The sequence below is a fragment of the Ctenopharyngodon idella genome, chromosome 20 (genome assembly GCF_019924925.1).
Source record: "Ctenopharyngodon idella isolate HZGC_01 chromosome 20, HZGC01, whole genome shotgun sequence".
Taxonomy (NCBI): domain Eukaryota; kingdom Metazoa; phylum Chordata; class Actinopteri; order Cypriniformes; family Xenocyprididae; genus Ctenopharyngodon; species Ctenopharyngodon idella.
The window spans coordinates 1,476,116-1,495,115 of NC_067239.1; the positions used below are offsets into that span (position 1 = coordinate 1,476,116).

General features: G+C 38.1%; 2 protein-coding genes across 46 annotated transcripts in view; both read left to right on the top strand.

Moving 5' to 3' along the window:
• LOC127502206 (ribonuclease inhibitor-like) overlaps positions 1 to 12,847 on the top strand; it is an 88,693-nt gene extending 75,846 nt beyond the window's left edge. For 28 of the 45 annotated variants that reach the window (XM_051874861.1, XM_051874857.1, XM_051874862.1 and 25 more), the window contains 4 exons: positions 5,595 to 5,768; positions 8,148 to 8,318; positions 8,398 to 8,444; positions 10,846 to 12,348. In XM_051874861.1, coding sequence (XP_051730821.1) covers positions 5,595 to 5,768; positions 8,148 to 8,318; positions 8,398 to 8,444; positions 10,846 to 11,384 — 931 coding nt within the window. In that variant the 3' untranslated portion in view covers positions 11,385 to 12,348. Of the gene's footprint in view, positions 1 to 5,318; positions 5,493 to 5,594; positions 5,769 to 8,147; positions 8,319 to 8,397; positions 8,445 to 10,845; positions 12,349 to 12,612 lie in introns of those variants that run through there. The other 17 variants (XM_051874900.1, XM_051874899.1, XM_051874901.1 and 14 more) reach the window with 6 other exon arrangements.
• Positions 12,848 to 18,254: 5,407 nt separating this feature from the next.
• slc16a10 (solute carrier family 16 member 10) overlaps positions 18,255 to 19,000 on the top strand; it is a 33,064-nt gene continuing 32,318 nt past the window's right edge. The window contains exon 1 of the mRNA XM_051875003.1: positions 18,255 to 18,897. Within this exon, the coding sequence (XP_051730963.1) occupies positions 18,603 to 18,897 (295 nt within the window). The 5' untranslated portion in view covers positions 18,255 to 18,602. The remainder of the gene's footprint in view (positions 18,898 to 19,000) is intronic.

Here is a 19,000-nt window from a genome sequence, read left to right on the forward strand (position 1 = left end):
AACGATAATATAGGAACAAAATTTCGTGAAGTTCACTAAACCAATTTTTTTTTTTTTTACAAATGTAGAAAAATATAAAGCATTTATAAACCAATCTAAGAGAAGAAGAAAAAGATAAAAAAAAATAATAATACAAATACAGAAGAAAATAAACAAAACAAGTCAGATTAAATCAATAAATTCTTCACACCAGTTACATTAGCTAATCTGTGAACCGACAGAATGGAGAAAAAAAAAAAAAAAAATCAATGTCGACCGGCACTATCGTTCAACTAACATCGGCCCGGTCACTTTTGTCATAAAGATAAGATTTATACACTCACCGTTTTAAAGTTTCTTTCAAAAATCCATGTTTAGCCAGCAGCATCAGCCAGGACGAGCAGACTCTTCAAACAGCGTGCTCCTCTCACTTGTTAGTCACCTGCTTCAATAGGCCCCTCCCTCCCTTACAAAAGCGAAACATTCCGAGTTATCACAACTTAACATGATCAGTGCACTCAATATTTCGTCTGATTAGTGCAAACAACTAATTTAATTTAGAATGACAATGCTTTTTCAAAAACAACAAAGAATAAGTAATGACCACTTAAAATGTTTCATTAACACAGGTGCCGTGATGAAGAGATAATCAGTGTTATTCACTTCACCTGCCAAAGTGTGTGAAATGCCCGCGCTCAAGCTCTACAGCCGCTGAGGCTCAGATGTCAAGTCATCATAGGTTAGGTAAGTCACAATGGCAATGCCCTGGCATTAGTTTTTCAGATGATATATGTCACCAACCGTCAAGCATGAGGCTTACATTTAAGTGAAAATGAATGTCAAGTAGGCTAAATTGCAGCTTGTTGTGCGTTTTGAAACCAGCGAAAATGGCAGGATATGCAAGTTCACACACGCACATGCAGCGCTTGTGTGAACGGAGAAAACAGAATAAAACTATAGGCCTACATAACACATATAAAATAAAAGGGAATATTTAGGCCTATAGGCTACGCGATATTTCACTATAATTAGGTCTACAGATTAACAAAACGAAAGTGGTTCATTGTGGCGCACTCCAAAGATAAAGGAAAGGAAATTCTGCTTGTTTTCGTTATTTAAGTGTCTTTTGTAAATGTATGAATTATGTCTTGCCTTTACCTGTATGACCATAAATTACGGAGTAGTTTACTGTTTTAGAAGGAAAAAAAATTCCAGTGGTCGCGCCGGCGCCTCACGCGCGCGTGCACAAATTCTTGCATTGCTTACTTGATATCGCTGCCTGTTAAATAATTAAAATAAAATACAATCAACCAAACATAAATCTGCTCAATTCAATTCTGTAATACAATCTGCCGTTTAACACCCGTGACCACCGCCTGTGCTGTTATGTGAAGGATGATGTAATGCGAGTGAAGTAGCTACAAATAATATAATAGTTTAGCATTCTCGAAAATGGAAACAGTGCCGAATGAGAAAGGTAGGCTTCAGATTCACTTTAAATTAATTCGTTTAGCATCTTATCTTAGCATCTTAGTTTTATTTCTAATAAATAAACCTGTTTCTCGCATTGAATATAGCAATAGAAGCTGGAATGGCGTTAAAAAAGAAAAGTGTTTTTTTTTTTTTTTTTTTTTCGTTTTGGCTTGACGTATAGCCTGAATTAACTTTAGAGGTTTTGTGGTAAAATAAAATAGGGTTTTATTCATAATTGTCATAATTTATGTTTACAAACATTGTAATTATATTATATATAGGCTAGGCTGTTTGTAAACATTTTATTTTATTTACCGATAAATTACATTATTTCTGAATGTAATAATAAAATGCGACGTATACGCGACATCTTTTTTTCCTCTCAGGAATAGCGTCGGTATTTTTAACCATGCAGCAAACATTTTAAAATATCTTGAAAAAATATAAACCGTTGATAGTTTTTCCTTTCGTTTAATAGGTTTACATTTGGACAGAATCTTGTTATAAAAGATAATTGTAGGCCTATTGGCTAAGACGGCAAATACTCTTTGTTTTTTAATAAATAAAATGCTAGTTCAATGTAGTTCAATCTGTGGCGTTCAGCGCTATACCACTGATTCACTTGCAAAGAACATGTGAAGGATGTATTGTTGGAACGTGAGCGAAGTTCAAAGCCTATAATTTACATATAATAGTTTTTTAGCAGCCCGCCTCAGCTTGTCAAAAATGGGTTTTTACTGTGGTAGTGCTAATAAACGTTTAAACTAACATTGTTATATGCTTATATTAGTGTTTTATATACAGGTGCTGGTCATATAATTAGAATATCATCAAAAAGTTGATTTATTTCACTAATTCCATTCAAAAAGTGAAACTTGTATATTATATTCATTCATTACACACAGACTGATATATTTCAAATGTTTATTTCTTTTAATTTTGATGATTATAACTGACAACTAAGGAAAATCCCAAATTCAGTATCTCAGAAAATTAGAATATTGTGAAAAGGTTCAACTTTGAAGACACCTGGTGCCACACTCTAATCAGCTAATTAACTCAAAACACCTGCAAAGGCCTTTAAATGGTCTCTCAGTCTAGTTCTGTAGACTACACAATCATGGGGAAGACTGCTGACTTGACAGTTGTCCAAAAGACGACCATTGACACCTTGCACAAGGAGGGCAAGACACAAAAGGTCATTGCAAAAGAGGCTGGCTGTTCACAGAGCTCTGTGTCCAAGCACATTAATAGAGAGGCGAAGGGAAGGAAAAGATGTGGTAGAAAAAAGTGTACAAGCAATAGGGATAACTGCACCCTGGAGAGGATTGTGAAACAAAACCCATTCAAAAATGTGGGGGAGATTCACAAAGAGTGGACTGCAGCTGGAGTCAGTGCTTCAGGAACCACTACGCACAGACGTATGCAAGACATGGGTTTCAGCTGTCGTGTCAAGCCACTCTTGAACAACAGACAGCGTCAGAAGCGTCTCGCCTGGGCTAAAGACAAAAAGGACTGGACTGCTGCTGAGTGGTCCAAAGTTATGTTCTCTGATGAAAGTAAATTTTGCATTTCCTTTGGAAATCAGGGTCCCAGAGTCTGGAGGAAGAGAGGAGAGGCACACAATCCACATTGCTTGAGGTCCAGTGTAAAGTTTCCACGGTCAGTGATGGTTTGGGGTGCCATGTCATCTGCTGGTGTTGGTCCACTGTGTTTTCTGAGGTCCAAGGTCAACGCAGCCGTATACCAGGAAGTTTTAGAGCACTTCATGCTTCCTGCTGCTGACCAACTTTATGGAGATGCAGATTTCATTTTCCAACAGGACTTGGCACCTGCACACAGTGCCAAAGCTACCAGTACCTGGTTTAAGGACCATGGTATCCCTGTTCTTAATTGGTCAGCAAACTCACCTGACCTTAACCCCATAGAAAATCTATGGGGTATTGTGAAGAGGAAGATGCGATATGCCAGACCCAACAATGCAGAAGAGCTGAAGGCCACTATCAGAGCAACCTGGGCTCTAATAACACCTGAGCAGTGCCACAGACTGATCGACTCCATGCCACGCCGCATTGCTGCAGTAATTCAGGCAAAAGGAGCCCCAACTAAGTAATGAGTGCTGTACATGCTCATACTTTTCATGTTCATACTTTTCAGTTGGCCAAGATTTCTAAAAATCCTTTCTTTGTATTGGTCATTAGTAATATTCTAATTTTCTGAGATACTGAATTTGGGATTTTCCTTAGTTGTCAGTTATAATCATCAAAATTAAAAGAAATAAACATTTGAAATATATCAGTCTGTGTGTAATGAATGAATATAATATACAAGTTTCACTTTTTGAATGGAATTAGTGAAATAAATCAACTTTTTGATGATATTCTAATTATATGACCAGCACCTGTATATGGATTTTAGGCAAGTCAAGTGTTGATCTGAGAGTCTAAATCGATCAGACGTAGTCAGATGTGGTTGTCGGCCGCTGTGGTCGTCACTTTAAAAAAACAGAAACTTTAATTTAACAAACGAAGTGCTCAAAACATTCTTCTAAATTAACTTAATAAAGAAATGAAAAGAATTACAACTACTTTGCCATTAAAAAAAAGTGAACTATTTTAATGGCTGCAACAAAGGCTGTGTTATGGGGAGGTTTTGAAAAAACACGGGCTCGGGCCGAGAATTCTGTCAAGCTTTCTGACACGGGCTGGGCTCGGGCCTGAGTGTTTCGGGCCAGGGCTGGGCTAAGGCCAGGATTTAAGGCTCATGCAGGGCTCTATAGATCAGTGGTTCCCTACCTTTTGTCCATGAAGCCCCCCCTCCATACATATGAGAAACCCTGAGAAAAACTTACTTCATTTTGATTTTATTTTCCAGAAAACAAGAAAAAATATCTTATGCCATTTTACTTATCTAGTAAAAGCATCTTGATTTAAAAATTCTTAGATATTTAGATGAAACGAGACAAAATACTAAATAAGAAAAGCATTTTTGCAGTGTAGAGTTTCCTTGGTTACCTCTGTAAACAAAGCAGCACCAGCGCTGCACTTATATAAACACTACTTTAATAGGCATCATACGCAGGTAAGATTAAAAGAAAATGTCATCGAACCTTCAGAAATGCATTTATATAAGCCCCCAACCCAACTTAATGTGTAGAATTGTCTTCCAATATTCTGAGCATCGCAACAGTGCTTGCTCTGCCCGGTACAGTATTTTCTCTGCTCTTTTCTTCACGTCCGTCTTCAGCGTGTCCCATCTCTGGCCTCTGTTAACGTCCACACAAATTATATTTTGGGAAATAATTGCAATGCATTTTGTGTGCAAGAACGGAACTGGCCGGTTCTGATAGTTTGGTTCAGTAGACCGGTGCATCTCTACTACTGGCAGCCCTTCACCTGAAGCTCTAATGAGGAGAACACACTCCCATGTTAGGGAAAGAAGAGAAGAGAGTGGAAAAATTCTGGATTTTTTTAAAAATAAAGTAGTTTGAACCATACACACGTTTTCACTGCGCTATTGTATACACAGCCGTTGCTGAATTTTCATTTTTACCGCAGCTCTCACAGCTGGTGTGAACAAGCTCGCGTATATTGCGTCATAAAAATGTGATCGGTTTATGTGATCGGCAAGCTGAGAGACCACGTATAGAATCAAAGGAAGTAATTGACAACATTTTCGGATAAGTGGCTGATCATTTGGAGCATTCTTAGAAACTATACAAAAAGGTTTTTAGTATCCATGTTTGACCTCAAAGCATATAAACTCTCGCGCCCCCCCTGCAAACTCTGGCGCCCCCCTAAGGCGGGGTTGGGAACCACTGCTAAAGAAGATCTGACTACTGATGTGTGTGTTTTGCTCTCTTTCAGTCTTTCTCACTGTAATCTCACTGTTCATTGCTGTGAGAGTTTGTCATCAGCTCTTCAGTCCTCAAACTGTGTCCTGAGAGAGCTGGACCTGAGTAACAATGACCTGCAGGATTCAGCAGTGAAGCTTGTTTCTGATGGACTGATGAGTCGAAATTGTCGACTGGAGATACTGAGGTATTTAAGAATATATAAGAGATCATTTACAGTGAGACACTCATAATGTTGATGTGTGTTTGTAGATCTTATTGTTGATGTGTGTGTTCTGCTCTCTTTCAGACTTGCTCTCTGTAATCTCACGGTTCATTGTTGTGAGAGTTTGTCATCAGTTCTTCAGTCCTCAAACTGTGTCCTGAGAGAGCTGGACCTGAGTTACAATGACCTGCAGGATTCAGGAGTGAAGCTTCTTTCTGATGCACTGAAGAGTCCAAACTGTCAGCTGCAGATACTGAGGTATTTAAGAATATATAAGTGTTACGGTGGGTTGTAGTATTCAATCGCACAACAAAGGAGATCTCTTCAGGAATCTTTAATGGAGTAATCCGAACAAGGAACAGGAGTATGTAGCTACTTCTCTTACACAAAATCATGTCAGAGGAGAGGACAGATGAAAGGGAGACACTTACAAAAGTTAGCTCACCAGTGTGACAGTTGTCTGCATTCTGTAAAAAAACACTGTCTACACTGGACGTGGGCAGCATGACACGTCAAAATCAAATAGGACACATGTGACAAGCTGACAACAGTAACCTGAGCCCCCGTTTTATGTCTGACATACTCCACGCGCTTGCTCTGACGACAGGGCAAATAGGTTTTGAATGTTCACTTTGACATGTCCAATGTAGACAGATGGACTGATAATAATGTTCTGTCTGCATTTGATGTGCATTTACACTCCACCTGCCAACACTCTTATTTTAAGTGTGATTCATTGGACAAAAAATTAAAAACAAAAAATTAATTTGACTGATAGCATTATTTATTTTCAAAATTTCTCCAGTTATCGTGGTAATACTGTTATCGTGATTTTTTTATTTTATTTTATTTTTTTTTTAACCATGATAATCGTGTAGTGAAAATCTGATAAATGCACAACAGGCTTTGTTTGGAACTATTTTCATTGGTGAAATAAAGCAAAACCAGACAATATTGTGTCTAAAGCTCACAGTATAAACTATTATTTATTGAACTGTTTAAAATAACATCTTATTTGCAATCATGCTTACATTCAGGAAAACCGCACTCTGGCCGTGTGATATTGCTCAACTATATCACATGATAAATATCACAAATATAACAAAAACAAGAAATGCCCCTGTATGACTTTTTTTTCTAACCGCTTTCCATTAGGCAGGATAACGCAGTGGATGCTTGGACTCTCAAGGCATGTTTTTGTTTGTTTTTTGTAAAGTAAATGATATACTTGATAATGTCAGATCGCACATCGTTAAAAAACACACACAGACAAACACAGTCCTAGCAGAGCACTCTTTATCAGTAGATTAATAAAAGCACATTTAAAACCTCAGCAAATGAAATATCACAGTTGCTGTTTCCATCCACCTATTTTTATGTGCATTTTAGGATATTGCATACAAAACTGCTGGATGGAAATGCCAATATGCACATAAATTCTAAAAATGTGCATAAAAAAGCAAACTCGTTTGAGTCAGAATTTGTTTTTATCTGACAAGAAAACACATGCATAAACTATGATGGAAACACATTTAATGAATACATTTCTCAATGCGCATCAAAAAATCATGTGACTTTGCACGATAGGACGGCATAATTGGACAAACCAGCCGGCAAATTTGTCAACAGCATCTGGAATGCTGTTTTGGTCATTCTGAAATGCTCGAGCAAAGTCTGTTGTCAAAGTGGTTTGGTATAATTACCTTTCAAAACTGTCTTACATGACTGCATTCCCAAAAAGCAGCATCTGCCCCAAAAGCAAGATAACGCATTTAATGTGTTTTTTTCTGCGCACACTAAGATGCAAGTAATTTATTATATACGAAAATTATTGTATATAATTTGTTCTCCTCATTAGTGATAAGATGCTATTACGGCTGCATCTGAAAACTTAGGGCAGCGAGGAAACAAGTCAGCTACCTATCAGGAATTGACTTGTAAGGCAGCGTTTGTGCATGAAGGCTCCTCACGAAACTCATTTCAGACAGATTTCTGAGGCAGTGTAACAGTTTAATGATCTACCGCAAAACAGCACAAGCTTTGGTGAGAACTAAACAAATATTTAATTACTATAGTAGTAATTTCTCGCTAGAAATGACATCAAAAGTGGAAAATGTTGCTCAAAAACTTACATTTACACACAAACTGACCAGCAAACTCAACATTCGGGCGCCATCTTTATTTTTCTAGCTTAACTGTCACAGAATGGACACACAGGATTGTGGGATATCAAAAGCAGTGATGGATACATCTATGCTGCCTTCAAAAATCGATCAGAGAAAGGTATCTCAGGAGACAGGAAGTGAAGCTAACATTGGATTCGGGTGTGCCTTGATGCCTTCCTACCTTGAAATGTGTCTTCTGAAGGCAGCATTTTCCAGTTTTCGGACGCAGCCTACATTTCTAAAGTGTGCTTAGAAATTTCTGCTGATATATTTGATTGAGTTGCATTTTTGATTATGTTCAAAAATTCAGCGTGTTTAGATGTGGTTAATAGAGAAATATGAAAATGTTTTTTGTTTGAGTGAGACATATAAAGAGAATGTGTATAAATTCACACTATGAATGATATTCACTCAACTGTTGATTGTTGATGTGTGTTTTGTGGATGATGAGTCTGTTTTGATTCCTCTGTAGGTTGTCTGGCTGTATGGTGACAGAGGAAGGCTGTGGTTTTGTGTCTTCAGCTCTGAGTTCAAACCCCTCACACCTGAGAGAGCTGGATCTGAGCTACAATCATCCAGGAGATTCAGGAGTCAAGCTGAAGGACAAACTGAAGGATCCAAACTGTTCACTGCAGATACTCAAGTGTGTCAAACACTGATACTGACATATTGAACGTGTGCATGATGCATATCTACATTAATGTGTGCTTCTGTGTTTATAGTGTGGATCATGGAGGAGAGATCAGGATCACAGCAGGACTACGAAAGTGTAGGTCTACACGCACGCACGCACGCACACACGCACACACTCACTCACTCACTCTCTCTCTCTCTCTCACTCTCACACACACACACACACACACACACACACACACGTTTGTTACAAGTCAAGTCACCTTTATTTATATAGCGCTTTATTCAATACAGACAGTGTTGACAGATTGGGTCAACAATTTCCAGCCCAAAAGCTCTCCAAAACCAACCCAGAACATTCACTGCCAAAACATTGTGACAGAATTCTGTTGTCATGACAACCAAGGTTGATAGTTTTAAGAATTTACCTCCTTAAAACTAAATAACGAAAACAAAATAAAATGATAAAAATCAATTTCCCTGCCAGGTGAACAGTGCAACATGAAAATCATGCCAAATACAGTAAAAGAAAATGAGCAAATATAATAAAATGATGTTTCTATCCAAACAGGTAGAGATTTGCAAACAACAGTAAAGAAATTAACATACTTCTCCAACGCGCATCATTTACAATGTCAACAGCAAAAACAAGCCAATTCAAGTGCAGACAGAAAAATGACATTATAAGTGATCGGAATAAGCAATGAAGTTTGTGCAACAAGCAAACTTTTTGGGCTGAGCGACACGCTCATCTCACACACTTATACACAATAATACGACAATGATGTTTCACAATAATAATAATAACTATAAGAATAATAACCACATGCTTACCTTCATGTTGTGCTTTAATTTTTGAGGGACACTATACTGCCAAAAAGCACCGTCCTTTGGATGAGACGTTAAACCGAGGTCCTGACTCTCTGTGGTCGTTAAAAATCCAAGGATGTCCTTTGAAAAGAGTAGGGGTGTAACTGACATCCTGGCCAAATTTGCCCGTTGGCCTCTGTCCATCATGGCCTCCTAATCATTCCCATATACTGATTGGCTCCATCACTCTGTCTCCTCTCCACCAATAAGCTGGTGTGTGGTGGGCGTTCTGCACAATATGGCTGCCGTCGCATCATCCATGTGGATGCTGCACATTGGTGGTTGAGGAGATTCCCCCTTCCATATGTAAAGCGCTTTGAGTACCCAGAAAAGCGCTATATAAATGTAAGGAATCATTACTAATTGTTATCATACTTTCAATTACATTTATTCAAAAACTGGTTTTATAAAAGTCACAATTGAAAATGTTAATGACTGTTAAAAATGTATTTCCAATTTGAAATGTTAGATGATAATGTCAACTAAATAAAATAACTAAACAAAATGATCAGCAGGATAAAAAAAATGGCAACAAGAAAATTCTTTGTGTGGAATATGTACTGAAATGCCCACTGAGGTCTATACAGTCTGACAGCAAGCCACGATTGTAATTTTCATATTGTTTGAATTCTTCAGAATTAAGAGATCATTACTTGTGATGTTAACAATGGTTAGTGTCTTGACGGCTGAATATATCACATAAATGTATATGATACAAGTATTCTCTTTAAATTGTAACAGCACAACCTAATCAGACCCAACAATAGAGAATATTCATCAGGAATAAACAAATATTTTCAGAAAACATTGGACATTATATAATACTGAAAATATTGCATATAGTACTTTAATGTACAATTAAACCTTAAGGCTTTCATTGTCTCTCGCGCTCCTAAAAGCTGATGTCGACAAAGTAGTAGGAGCAGATAAACACAGATACAATTCAAGAACAAAACTCATATCTTTATATCACTAAAATGAAATAGGAAGCCGCTAACAGATGCTCAACTCCACAAATGTAAACGCAACACTGATGTCTTCACTTCCAGGTCAAGAAGCTGTCAATCAAAACTCAGTAGCCAGTGAGAACACACCACTGCTAGCTCCGCCCCCGTGAGAGATTCGTGCCAGAATGGCAAACAAAAAACTCAGGGATCATAAATGCATTTGTATGTACAGATCAGTGAAAGAAAGAGGAGAAAACATTTAGCAAAACATGCAGTGTATTAAAAACAAAGTGAAACATCAAACACACACACACACACACACACGTTGTTAATTTGATGATTGGCTGAATACCATTAAGACTATATAATACTTTTTAAAAAGTAATGGCTGCGCTCTCTTCAGCACAGTGAAAGTCTCTTTGCTAAACACACACACACTCACAAACATGCTCACATAAAAAACACACACACACACACACACACACACACACACACGCATACTTACTTGCATACTCTACACACTAACACACACACACACACACACGCATACTTACTTGCATACTCTACACACTAACACACACACACACACACACACACACACTCTCTCTCTCTCTCTCTCTCTCTCTCTCTCTCTCTCTCTCACACACACACACAGAGACACACACACATCTAGTGACTGATGTTTTGATGTTACAGATGTTTCTCTCTTCTTGTGTTCAGGGGCCTGTGATCTCACACTGGATCCAAACACAGCACACACTTGTCTCATTCTGTATGAGGAGAACAGGAAGGTGACATGTGTGAAAGAGAATCAGCCGTATCCTGATCATCCAGAGAGATTTGATGAGTGTCATCAGGTTCTGTGTGGAGAGAGTCTGACTGGACGCTGTTACTGGGAGGCTGAATGGAGCGGGATAGGTGCTGAAATATCAGTGACATATAAAGGAATCAGCAGGAAAGGACGGAGTGAAGACTGTGAGTTTGGATACAATGACAAATCCTGGAGTCTGATCTGCTCTGATAACAGATTCACTGTCCTTCACAATAAGAACTTGACTGATATACCTGCCGTCCGTTCATCCTCTAATAGAGCAGGAGTGTATGCGGACGTGTCGGCCGGCACTCTGTCCTTCTACAGCGTCTCTGACACACACACACTCACACACTTACACACATTCAACACCACATTCACTGAACCCCTCTATGCTGGATTTAAGCTTTATTATAATTCTTCAGTGTCTCTGTGTCAGATTAAATAACAGACACACACACACTTGTAAATCCTCTTTCATGTGTAGTTGTTTAGCTTCATCTAATTGTTTTGATATTAATTCATTTTTTAGATTCAGAGCAAACCGTTCAACTGCTGGCAGGGCTTAATAATTACCCGTCTGATGCTGCGAAAACCCTTCTGGTCAATTGTTCAAGCTTGGTTTAACACCCTTTACTTTTTAGGGTGTTAATTTCATATCATTTTCTGGCTGCTGTCCCGTGCTTACTTTTTACTTAAATACATAATATTAGATATAATATTTGGAATAACATTCATTTGGGTCGGGAATCAATAGGCACGGGTGGACTGTGGGTCCAACAGCCAAGACTATTTTGACTCGGTTTGGTCCCCACTGATAATCAGCTGTTTTCAAACAGCCTCAAGCTTATTTGTGTTCACGCTCTGTAGTCTGAAGACTGTCAAAGGTTTTTACGTTATTTGCAGTGTTGATCACAGGTTTTGCGCGCTGTATCTGAAGTGACTGACAGCTTTAGTCATTATAAAGAGAGCACTCTGCCTGCTTTCTGTGTAGGCAATTTAAATAAAAGTTTTATTTTTCATGCTGCTAAGAGGACCAACGGCCACATCTACACTGCAGAGATTCAGGAGAGAAAACCAAATGCAGAGTGAATCCACTAAAATATATATATTATATGACATTAAGGCTCATATTGGGCTATATGTTCTTTTAATTTATGGAGATCTCTAATCGTCTGTGGCTGTGGTGTGATTTACACACATTTGTTCAAAATAGCCTGTATGGGCAGATCGTTCACATGATGTAGGTGAATGTATTGTATTGTTTACACGATGGATGTTCTCATCTTTTTTTTCTGTTAATTATTATCATGTTGGGTTAAGTGTCTTTTTTCTTAAATGCATCAAGTCAGAATCCCTCATGTTGGTTTGATTGCTTGTATTACATGAGAAAATAAAGTTTGTCTACCTGATGTAGATTTGTGGTGCGTATGTTTTAAAAACATAATTCCACATACTGTATAAACAACACTTTTTAATAGAACACTTAAACTGTTTATTTCAAATAAAATACTAAATGCTAAAAATGAATAAATGTAAATGAAAAAAAAATTGAGTTTCATTTACAATCCTGTGAAAACCCCTACTTCCCGCTTCCCTGTATAATACCAAATCTGAGCCCAAATGTCCATCAGTGATGTAACAGTACGAGTCTCAGCATCACTGCAGCATCACAGGTTTTGTGAGTGGATAATGCTAATAAAAATCTTACAGTTCTGAAAAATACGCCTTTGCATTTATTTTGGATGCTGTAGGTAAATTTTACAATCAAAAACTATTAAGTCTGATTCATATAAAATATTTTTTGTGTGATCAAGTGTTTTAACCAATAAATAAATATGCATATCGCTTCTCTGCTGGGCATTTCACTTTTAAATGCATGATATGATCTCTTTGGAATAGAACATTACATATTTAAAAATAACCTTTTTCTCTACAAACAAAGGAAATCATTTTGTAATACATTTTATTTAATGTTTAAAATATTTATAATGCTCTATAGATCGTTAGATCCACAAAGCTGCTCATATCATCATTAAAACTGCTGGAGTGTTGTTCCCATGACAGAGATATAGGACCAGATTTACTAACAGCTTGTGCCAGTGAGGGGAAGTTACTTTGATTCAAGATTACCAGTAATATGAATTTAACACAATAATGATGTGGACCGATAAATCATTTATGAAAAAAAAAAAAGCAATATTGAATAAAAAACAAGAACTGTCCATTTGTATTTCATGGTGACTTTAAAAAACTCATAGACTCAGTGGCGCCTGCAGCCGTATGGCTGTATGCACTGTGCGTACCATGAGAGGGTGCTAATTAATGCCGTTTTTATTTTTTACATGATTTTAAATTGATTATTAAAATCTACCTGCGTACACTCTTCATATTAAGAGAGCAAGAGAGAATGAGAATAAATAAAGGTGTGCGTTTGTGTGTTGTAAAGTCAAACGTGTGTATGTGCGTGCATGGGTGGGCGTGGGGGATATGGGTGAAAAGAAATCTGATTGGCTAGTTTAGTTTTGTCGTTTTTTTCCACACATGAAAAATGACATTACCCAGCAAGCAATTTTATGTCTAATAGCCGTCAAAACATATAGCCCGGCCGTCTAGGCTAAAACGAGGCAAAATTTGGGCTGTCAGTGAAAATCTAATAGACGTCTAACCATAACCCAAGAATAGACTAGTCATCAAATATACAGCTAATTAATGACTACATCTATACAGGTGCTGGTCATATAATTAGAGTATCATCAAAAAGTTGATTTATTTCACTAATTCCATTCAAAAAGTGAAACTTGTATATTATATTCATTCATTACACACAGACTGATATATTTCAAATGTTTATTTCTTTTAATTTTGATGATTATAACTGACAACTAAGGAAAATCCCAAATTCAGTATCTCAGAAAATTAGAATATTGTGAAAAGGTTCAATATTGAAGACACCTGGTGCCACACTCTAATCAGCTAATTAACTCAAAACACCTGCAAAGGCCTTTTAATGGTCTCTCAGTCTAGTTCTGTAGGCTACACAATCATGGGGAAGATTGCTGACTCGACAGTTGTCCAAAAGACGACCATTGACACCTTGCACAAGGAGGGCAAGACACAAAATGTCATTGCAAAAGAGGCTGGCTGTTCACAGAGCTCTGTGTCCAAGCACATTAATAGAGAGGCGAAGGGAAGGAAAAGATGTGGTAGAAAAAAGTGTACAAGCAATAGGGATAACCACACCCTGGAGAGGATTGTGAAACAAAACCCATTCAAAAATGTGGGGGAGATTCACAAAGAGTGGACTGCAGCTGGAGTCAGTGCTTCAAGAACCACTACGCACAGACGTATGCAAGACATGGGTTTCAGCTGTCGCATTCCTTGTGTCAAGCCACTCTTGAACAACAGACAGCGTCAGAAGCGTCTCGCCTGGGCTAAAGACAAAAAGGACTGGACTGCTGCTGAGTGGTCCAAAGTTATGTTCTCTGATGAAAGTAAATTTTGCATTTCCTTTGGAAATCAGGGTCCCAGAGTCTGGAGGAAGAGAGGAGAGGCACACAATCCACGTTGCTTGAGGTCCAGTGTAAAGTTTCCACAGTCAGTGATGGTTTGGGGTGCCATGTCATCTGCTGGTGTTGGTCCACTGTGTTTTCTGAGGTCCAAGGTCAACGCAGCCGTATACCAGGAAGTTTTAAAGCACTTCATGCTTCCTGCTGCTGACCAACTTTATGGAGATGCAGATTTCATTTTCCAACAGGACTTGGCACCTGCACACAGTGCCAAAGCTACCAGTACCTGGTTTAAGGACCATGGTATCCCTGTTCTTAATTGGCCAGCAAACTCGCCTGACCTTAACCCCATAGAAAATCTATGGGGTATTGTGAAGAGGAAGATGCGATATGCCAGACCCAACAATGCAGAAGAGCTGAAGGCCACTATCAGAGCAACCTGGGCTCTTATAACACCTGAGCAGTGCCACAGACTGATCGACTCCATGCCACGCCGCATTGCTGCAGTAATTCAGGCAAAAGGAGCCCCAACTAAGCATTGAGTGCTGTACATGCTCATACTTTTCATGTTCATACTTTTCAGTTGGCCAAGATTTCTAAAAATCCTTTCTTTGTATTGGTCTTAAGTAATATTCTAATTTTCTGAGATACTGAATTTGGGATTTTCCTTAGTTGTCAGTTATAATCATCAAAATTAAAAGAAATAAACATTTGAAATATATCAGTCTGTGTGTATCAGTCAAGTTTCACATTTTGAATGGAATTAGTGAAATAAATGAACGTTTTGATGATATTCTAATTATATGACCAGCACCTGTACATGTAATAGACAACAAAATAATGGCTAAAGGATTCTTTTCACTCAAATATAACAGGTTCTTATAAATGACAATCCATCCAAACAAATTTGTTTATAAAAAGGTTTTATTTAGAAAAAGAACTCAAAATACAAAATGAAAAAAAAAATAATAATAATGAAAATTAAATTTTACAAATACAATACAAATAAAAATTTTTTTTTTTTTTTTAAATGGAACATTTTACAACTTAACATAAAAAAATACAAAACATTGACAAAAAAGTTAAATAAAAAGTTTAACAATGTTTTTTGGTTTATAAAACAACCTGATTAATTTTTGGTTCCATAAATTCCATGTTTTATGTAAAGCACTTTGAATTACCTTGAAAATTGTTGTTGAAATGTGCTATACACAATGAACTTGCCTTGCCAAATCAAAAACTCATATTTTCATATCATAATGATCAAAAGATTAAACGACATATAAGGCTTTCGTAACAAATAATAGGGTGCACAGGTTTCATGTTTACCCCCTTGTATTTAGATAATTAAAGAGTTTTAGGGCACAAGGAAACACTACAGTACATGTGCATGTAGCATGTTAATCTAACACAACATGGCTTACTCTGAGTCTGCACTGTTACCCGCTAAAAATGTCACGGTTCCTACACATGATGTCTACATAAATAATGAACGCATGTCAAAATGAAAAACACAGATACTTACAAGACCAAAAGCAGGAAAGAATTTGCTTTAACATTTGCTGTTGCTTGCTTTCCAACAGTTGTAAAATGGCGGAAATGTTTATCGCGAGATCTGGCAACAGTGATCGAGAGCTAACTTTCAAGTCTCGCGCTGCCAGTGGTCATGTCTCAGTAGAGCCACAGTTGCCATCTAGCGGTTGAGAATTGTAATTGTAAATTTCTATTTAACTTAAAATTAAAGACAGTCATATATATATATATATATATATATATATATACACCACACACATATATGACTGTCTTTAATTTTAAGTTAAATAAAAATGTACAATTACAATTATATACTAATATATATATATATATATATATATATATATATATATATATATATCGTAGAATGTGTAGGATTGTGTAACAGCAAAAATATGCTGTTTCAAATGTATACTTGCATTTGATGGTATATCATGAATCCCACAAGCTTTGTGGCCGAGAATTACTTAACACTATTTTGGTTAGGACACTCATTGCTGACTAAAAGCAGACTGCACATAGCCAATTCAGAGCTAAATCGTGACTACATATAGACCATGTCATGAAATGCCACTTACATCTTGTAGAAATCATTGACATTGCGAACATGATGGGATATCAACCATCTCATGCACTTCCTGTCCAAAAACTACAATAAATCAGGACTGACTATATGTGGGCTACAAATAGCCGGTCTTACTACGAGCTAAATCATGGCTACGCACAGCCTACGCGATATAACATGTCAAAGATATGAAACCAAACACCTTGTAATCACTGTTGACTTTGCTTACATGATGCAATATCATACATCTCGCAAGTTATTTAGGCAAAAACGACATGTAACCAAATTAAAGATTATTTTGGCTAAAAGTGGGTTACATATAGCCGGACTATATCGGGTCTATAGTTAACCGAGACGGTGAAATGACGGCTGTTGCTTGCTGGGTACAGATAATGTTTAAAAACAGGCTCAAAATGAGTAAACATTCTAAAACAGCTAAATTCGACTGAAATATTTGCAAAAATGCCTAAAGCTGTTGAGTAGGGATGGAGAAATGAAGCCTCTTAAATCTTTGAAGCTTGTCTCTAAATGTTTCGGGAACTGTTTCAAAGCATCAAGAGTGTCGAAAACAGCGCCTTCTTGTGGCAGGTAAAAATTACAGCAGACATAAACCGGAGTGTGCTGCTCCGTTGTTTTATCCACACAAATAAAAGCCTGACGACGCTAAATGTGTTCAGTTTTCTGATAATATAATTCACATATTAAAGTTTGCCAATAAATAAAATGGATCAACAAAAACAATAATTATAATAATACTAATAATACCTACTGAGTTGTTTGAGGCAAGTAAATTGTGCTGTTATTTTATTGTTTTATGTAATATTGGCTACAGGCTTATATAGTTAAAATGTTAGTAAATGGACTTGAACTTCCATATAGTAGTGGTCTGGGTTCAAACATTCTGACACGAAGCATTCACCTGACTGGAAACAATGTGAGGCTTAGTTTATCGTTAATCACACGTTTCTCTGAAAACAATACGCACATTTCAGGACCAAGCCGCTCAGAGATAACGTTAAAAAAATAAAAAATCAATCAATCAATAAATAAAAATTCACGAAGCATCTATCTACACAAGCAGTTACGTTCATCAGATTTTCTAAGTGGGAAACAGGAAAGAGACAGTCGATCAGTCGATTTGTACAGCATTAAATCGTTCCCACCAACGCAATGTTTGATTTAATCGTTTTTTGTGGACAGCAAATAATAATAATAAAAAAAAGTTAAACTAGTTCTGTGCGTACCCTGAGATAAAATCCTACAGGCGCCCCTGCTGGCAGACTGGTGGAGTGATACAAACAGTGAAAAGTGCTTATATCAGTACACATGACTCAGCCAATCACATTAGAGACCTGGAACCAGCTGCATTTTTGAATGAGTGTCAATAGAGAAAGATGATTTTTGCAGCCTGATAGTTTAGTTACAGCAGATGTTAACTGGACCAGGTTAAGCAGCCAAACCCAGACCTCTTGATCATGATATCTGAGACATTATACGTGCGATTAAATTACCTAACAGTGTGAATGCCAGTACTTTATTTCATTAACTGCTCTCAGAACTCATTTTACTTGCGTTTGTCGAGTGTCAGTGTGAGTGTGCAGCACTTTAACAACACTAGAGCGCGCGCGAGTGACGCAGACAGATGTGCTCCAGCTGCAGGAGTTACTGGAGTCTGTTCAGCACATTCAGTCTGTGAGTTTACAGATACACTCCTATTGTTGTGCTGCAGTTGATCATTAGTTCGATCTCTGTTCTTATTCAACAGTGTGAATAAAGCATTTACAGTATGAGTCACTGCGGCCAGATGCAGATGTTGCATTACTGCCGGTCCGTCATGCGCGTGCCAGTTCAGGACAGATGTGCTTCATCACAACTTCTCCAGGAGGAGTCTTCATCTGATCGCTCTCGGGCGGTGGGTCTGTAGCCCCGCCTCCTGCAGCTCCATCTATATTTATAGGTTATTGCTACAGTAGTCAGTCAGCCAGTGTAACAGTCATCTGCTTTCACACCGGACTCAAACGCATCTCAGGCTGTCAGTGGAGATCCAGACAGGAGCAGCATGACTGAGACTCACTCCGAGCCGACTCAAGACGCCGCGCAGACGGACGCGCTGAATGACGCGGACGCGCCGGAGGAGAAGCAGGAGAACGGCGCCTGTAAACTCTCCGAGAGCGAGGAGAAAGCGCCGGCGGAGTTCGAGCCCCCGGAGGGCGGCTGGGGGTGGGTGGTGATGCTGGCCTCCATGTGGTGCAACGGCTCGGTGTTCGGCATCCAGAACGCGTTCGGTATCTTGTTCGTGTCGCTGCTGAAAGAGTTCGGCTCCGAGGACGACGACGACCTCCGCTTCAAAACAGGTAACAAAGCCATTTCCGTGATAGTAGCGCGAGCGCGTGCAGTTGCGCGCTGTAGTAGATTCTTCAGAAGCGCTCCACGTGTTGGTGGAGAGGCTCGAGCGTG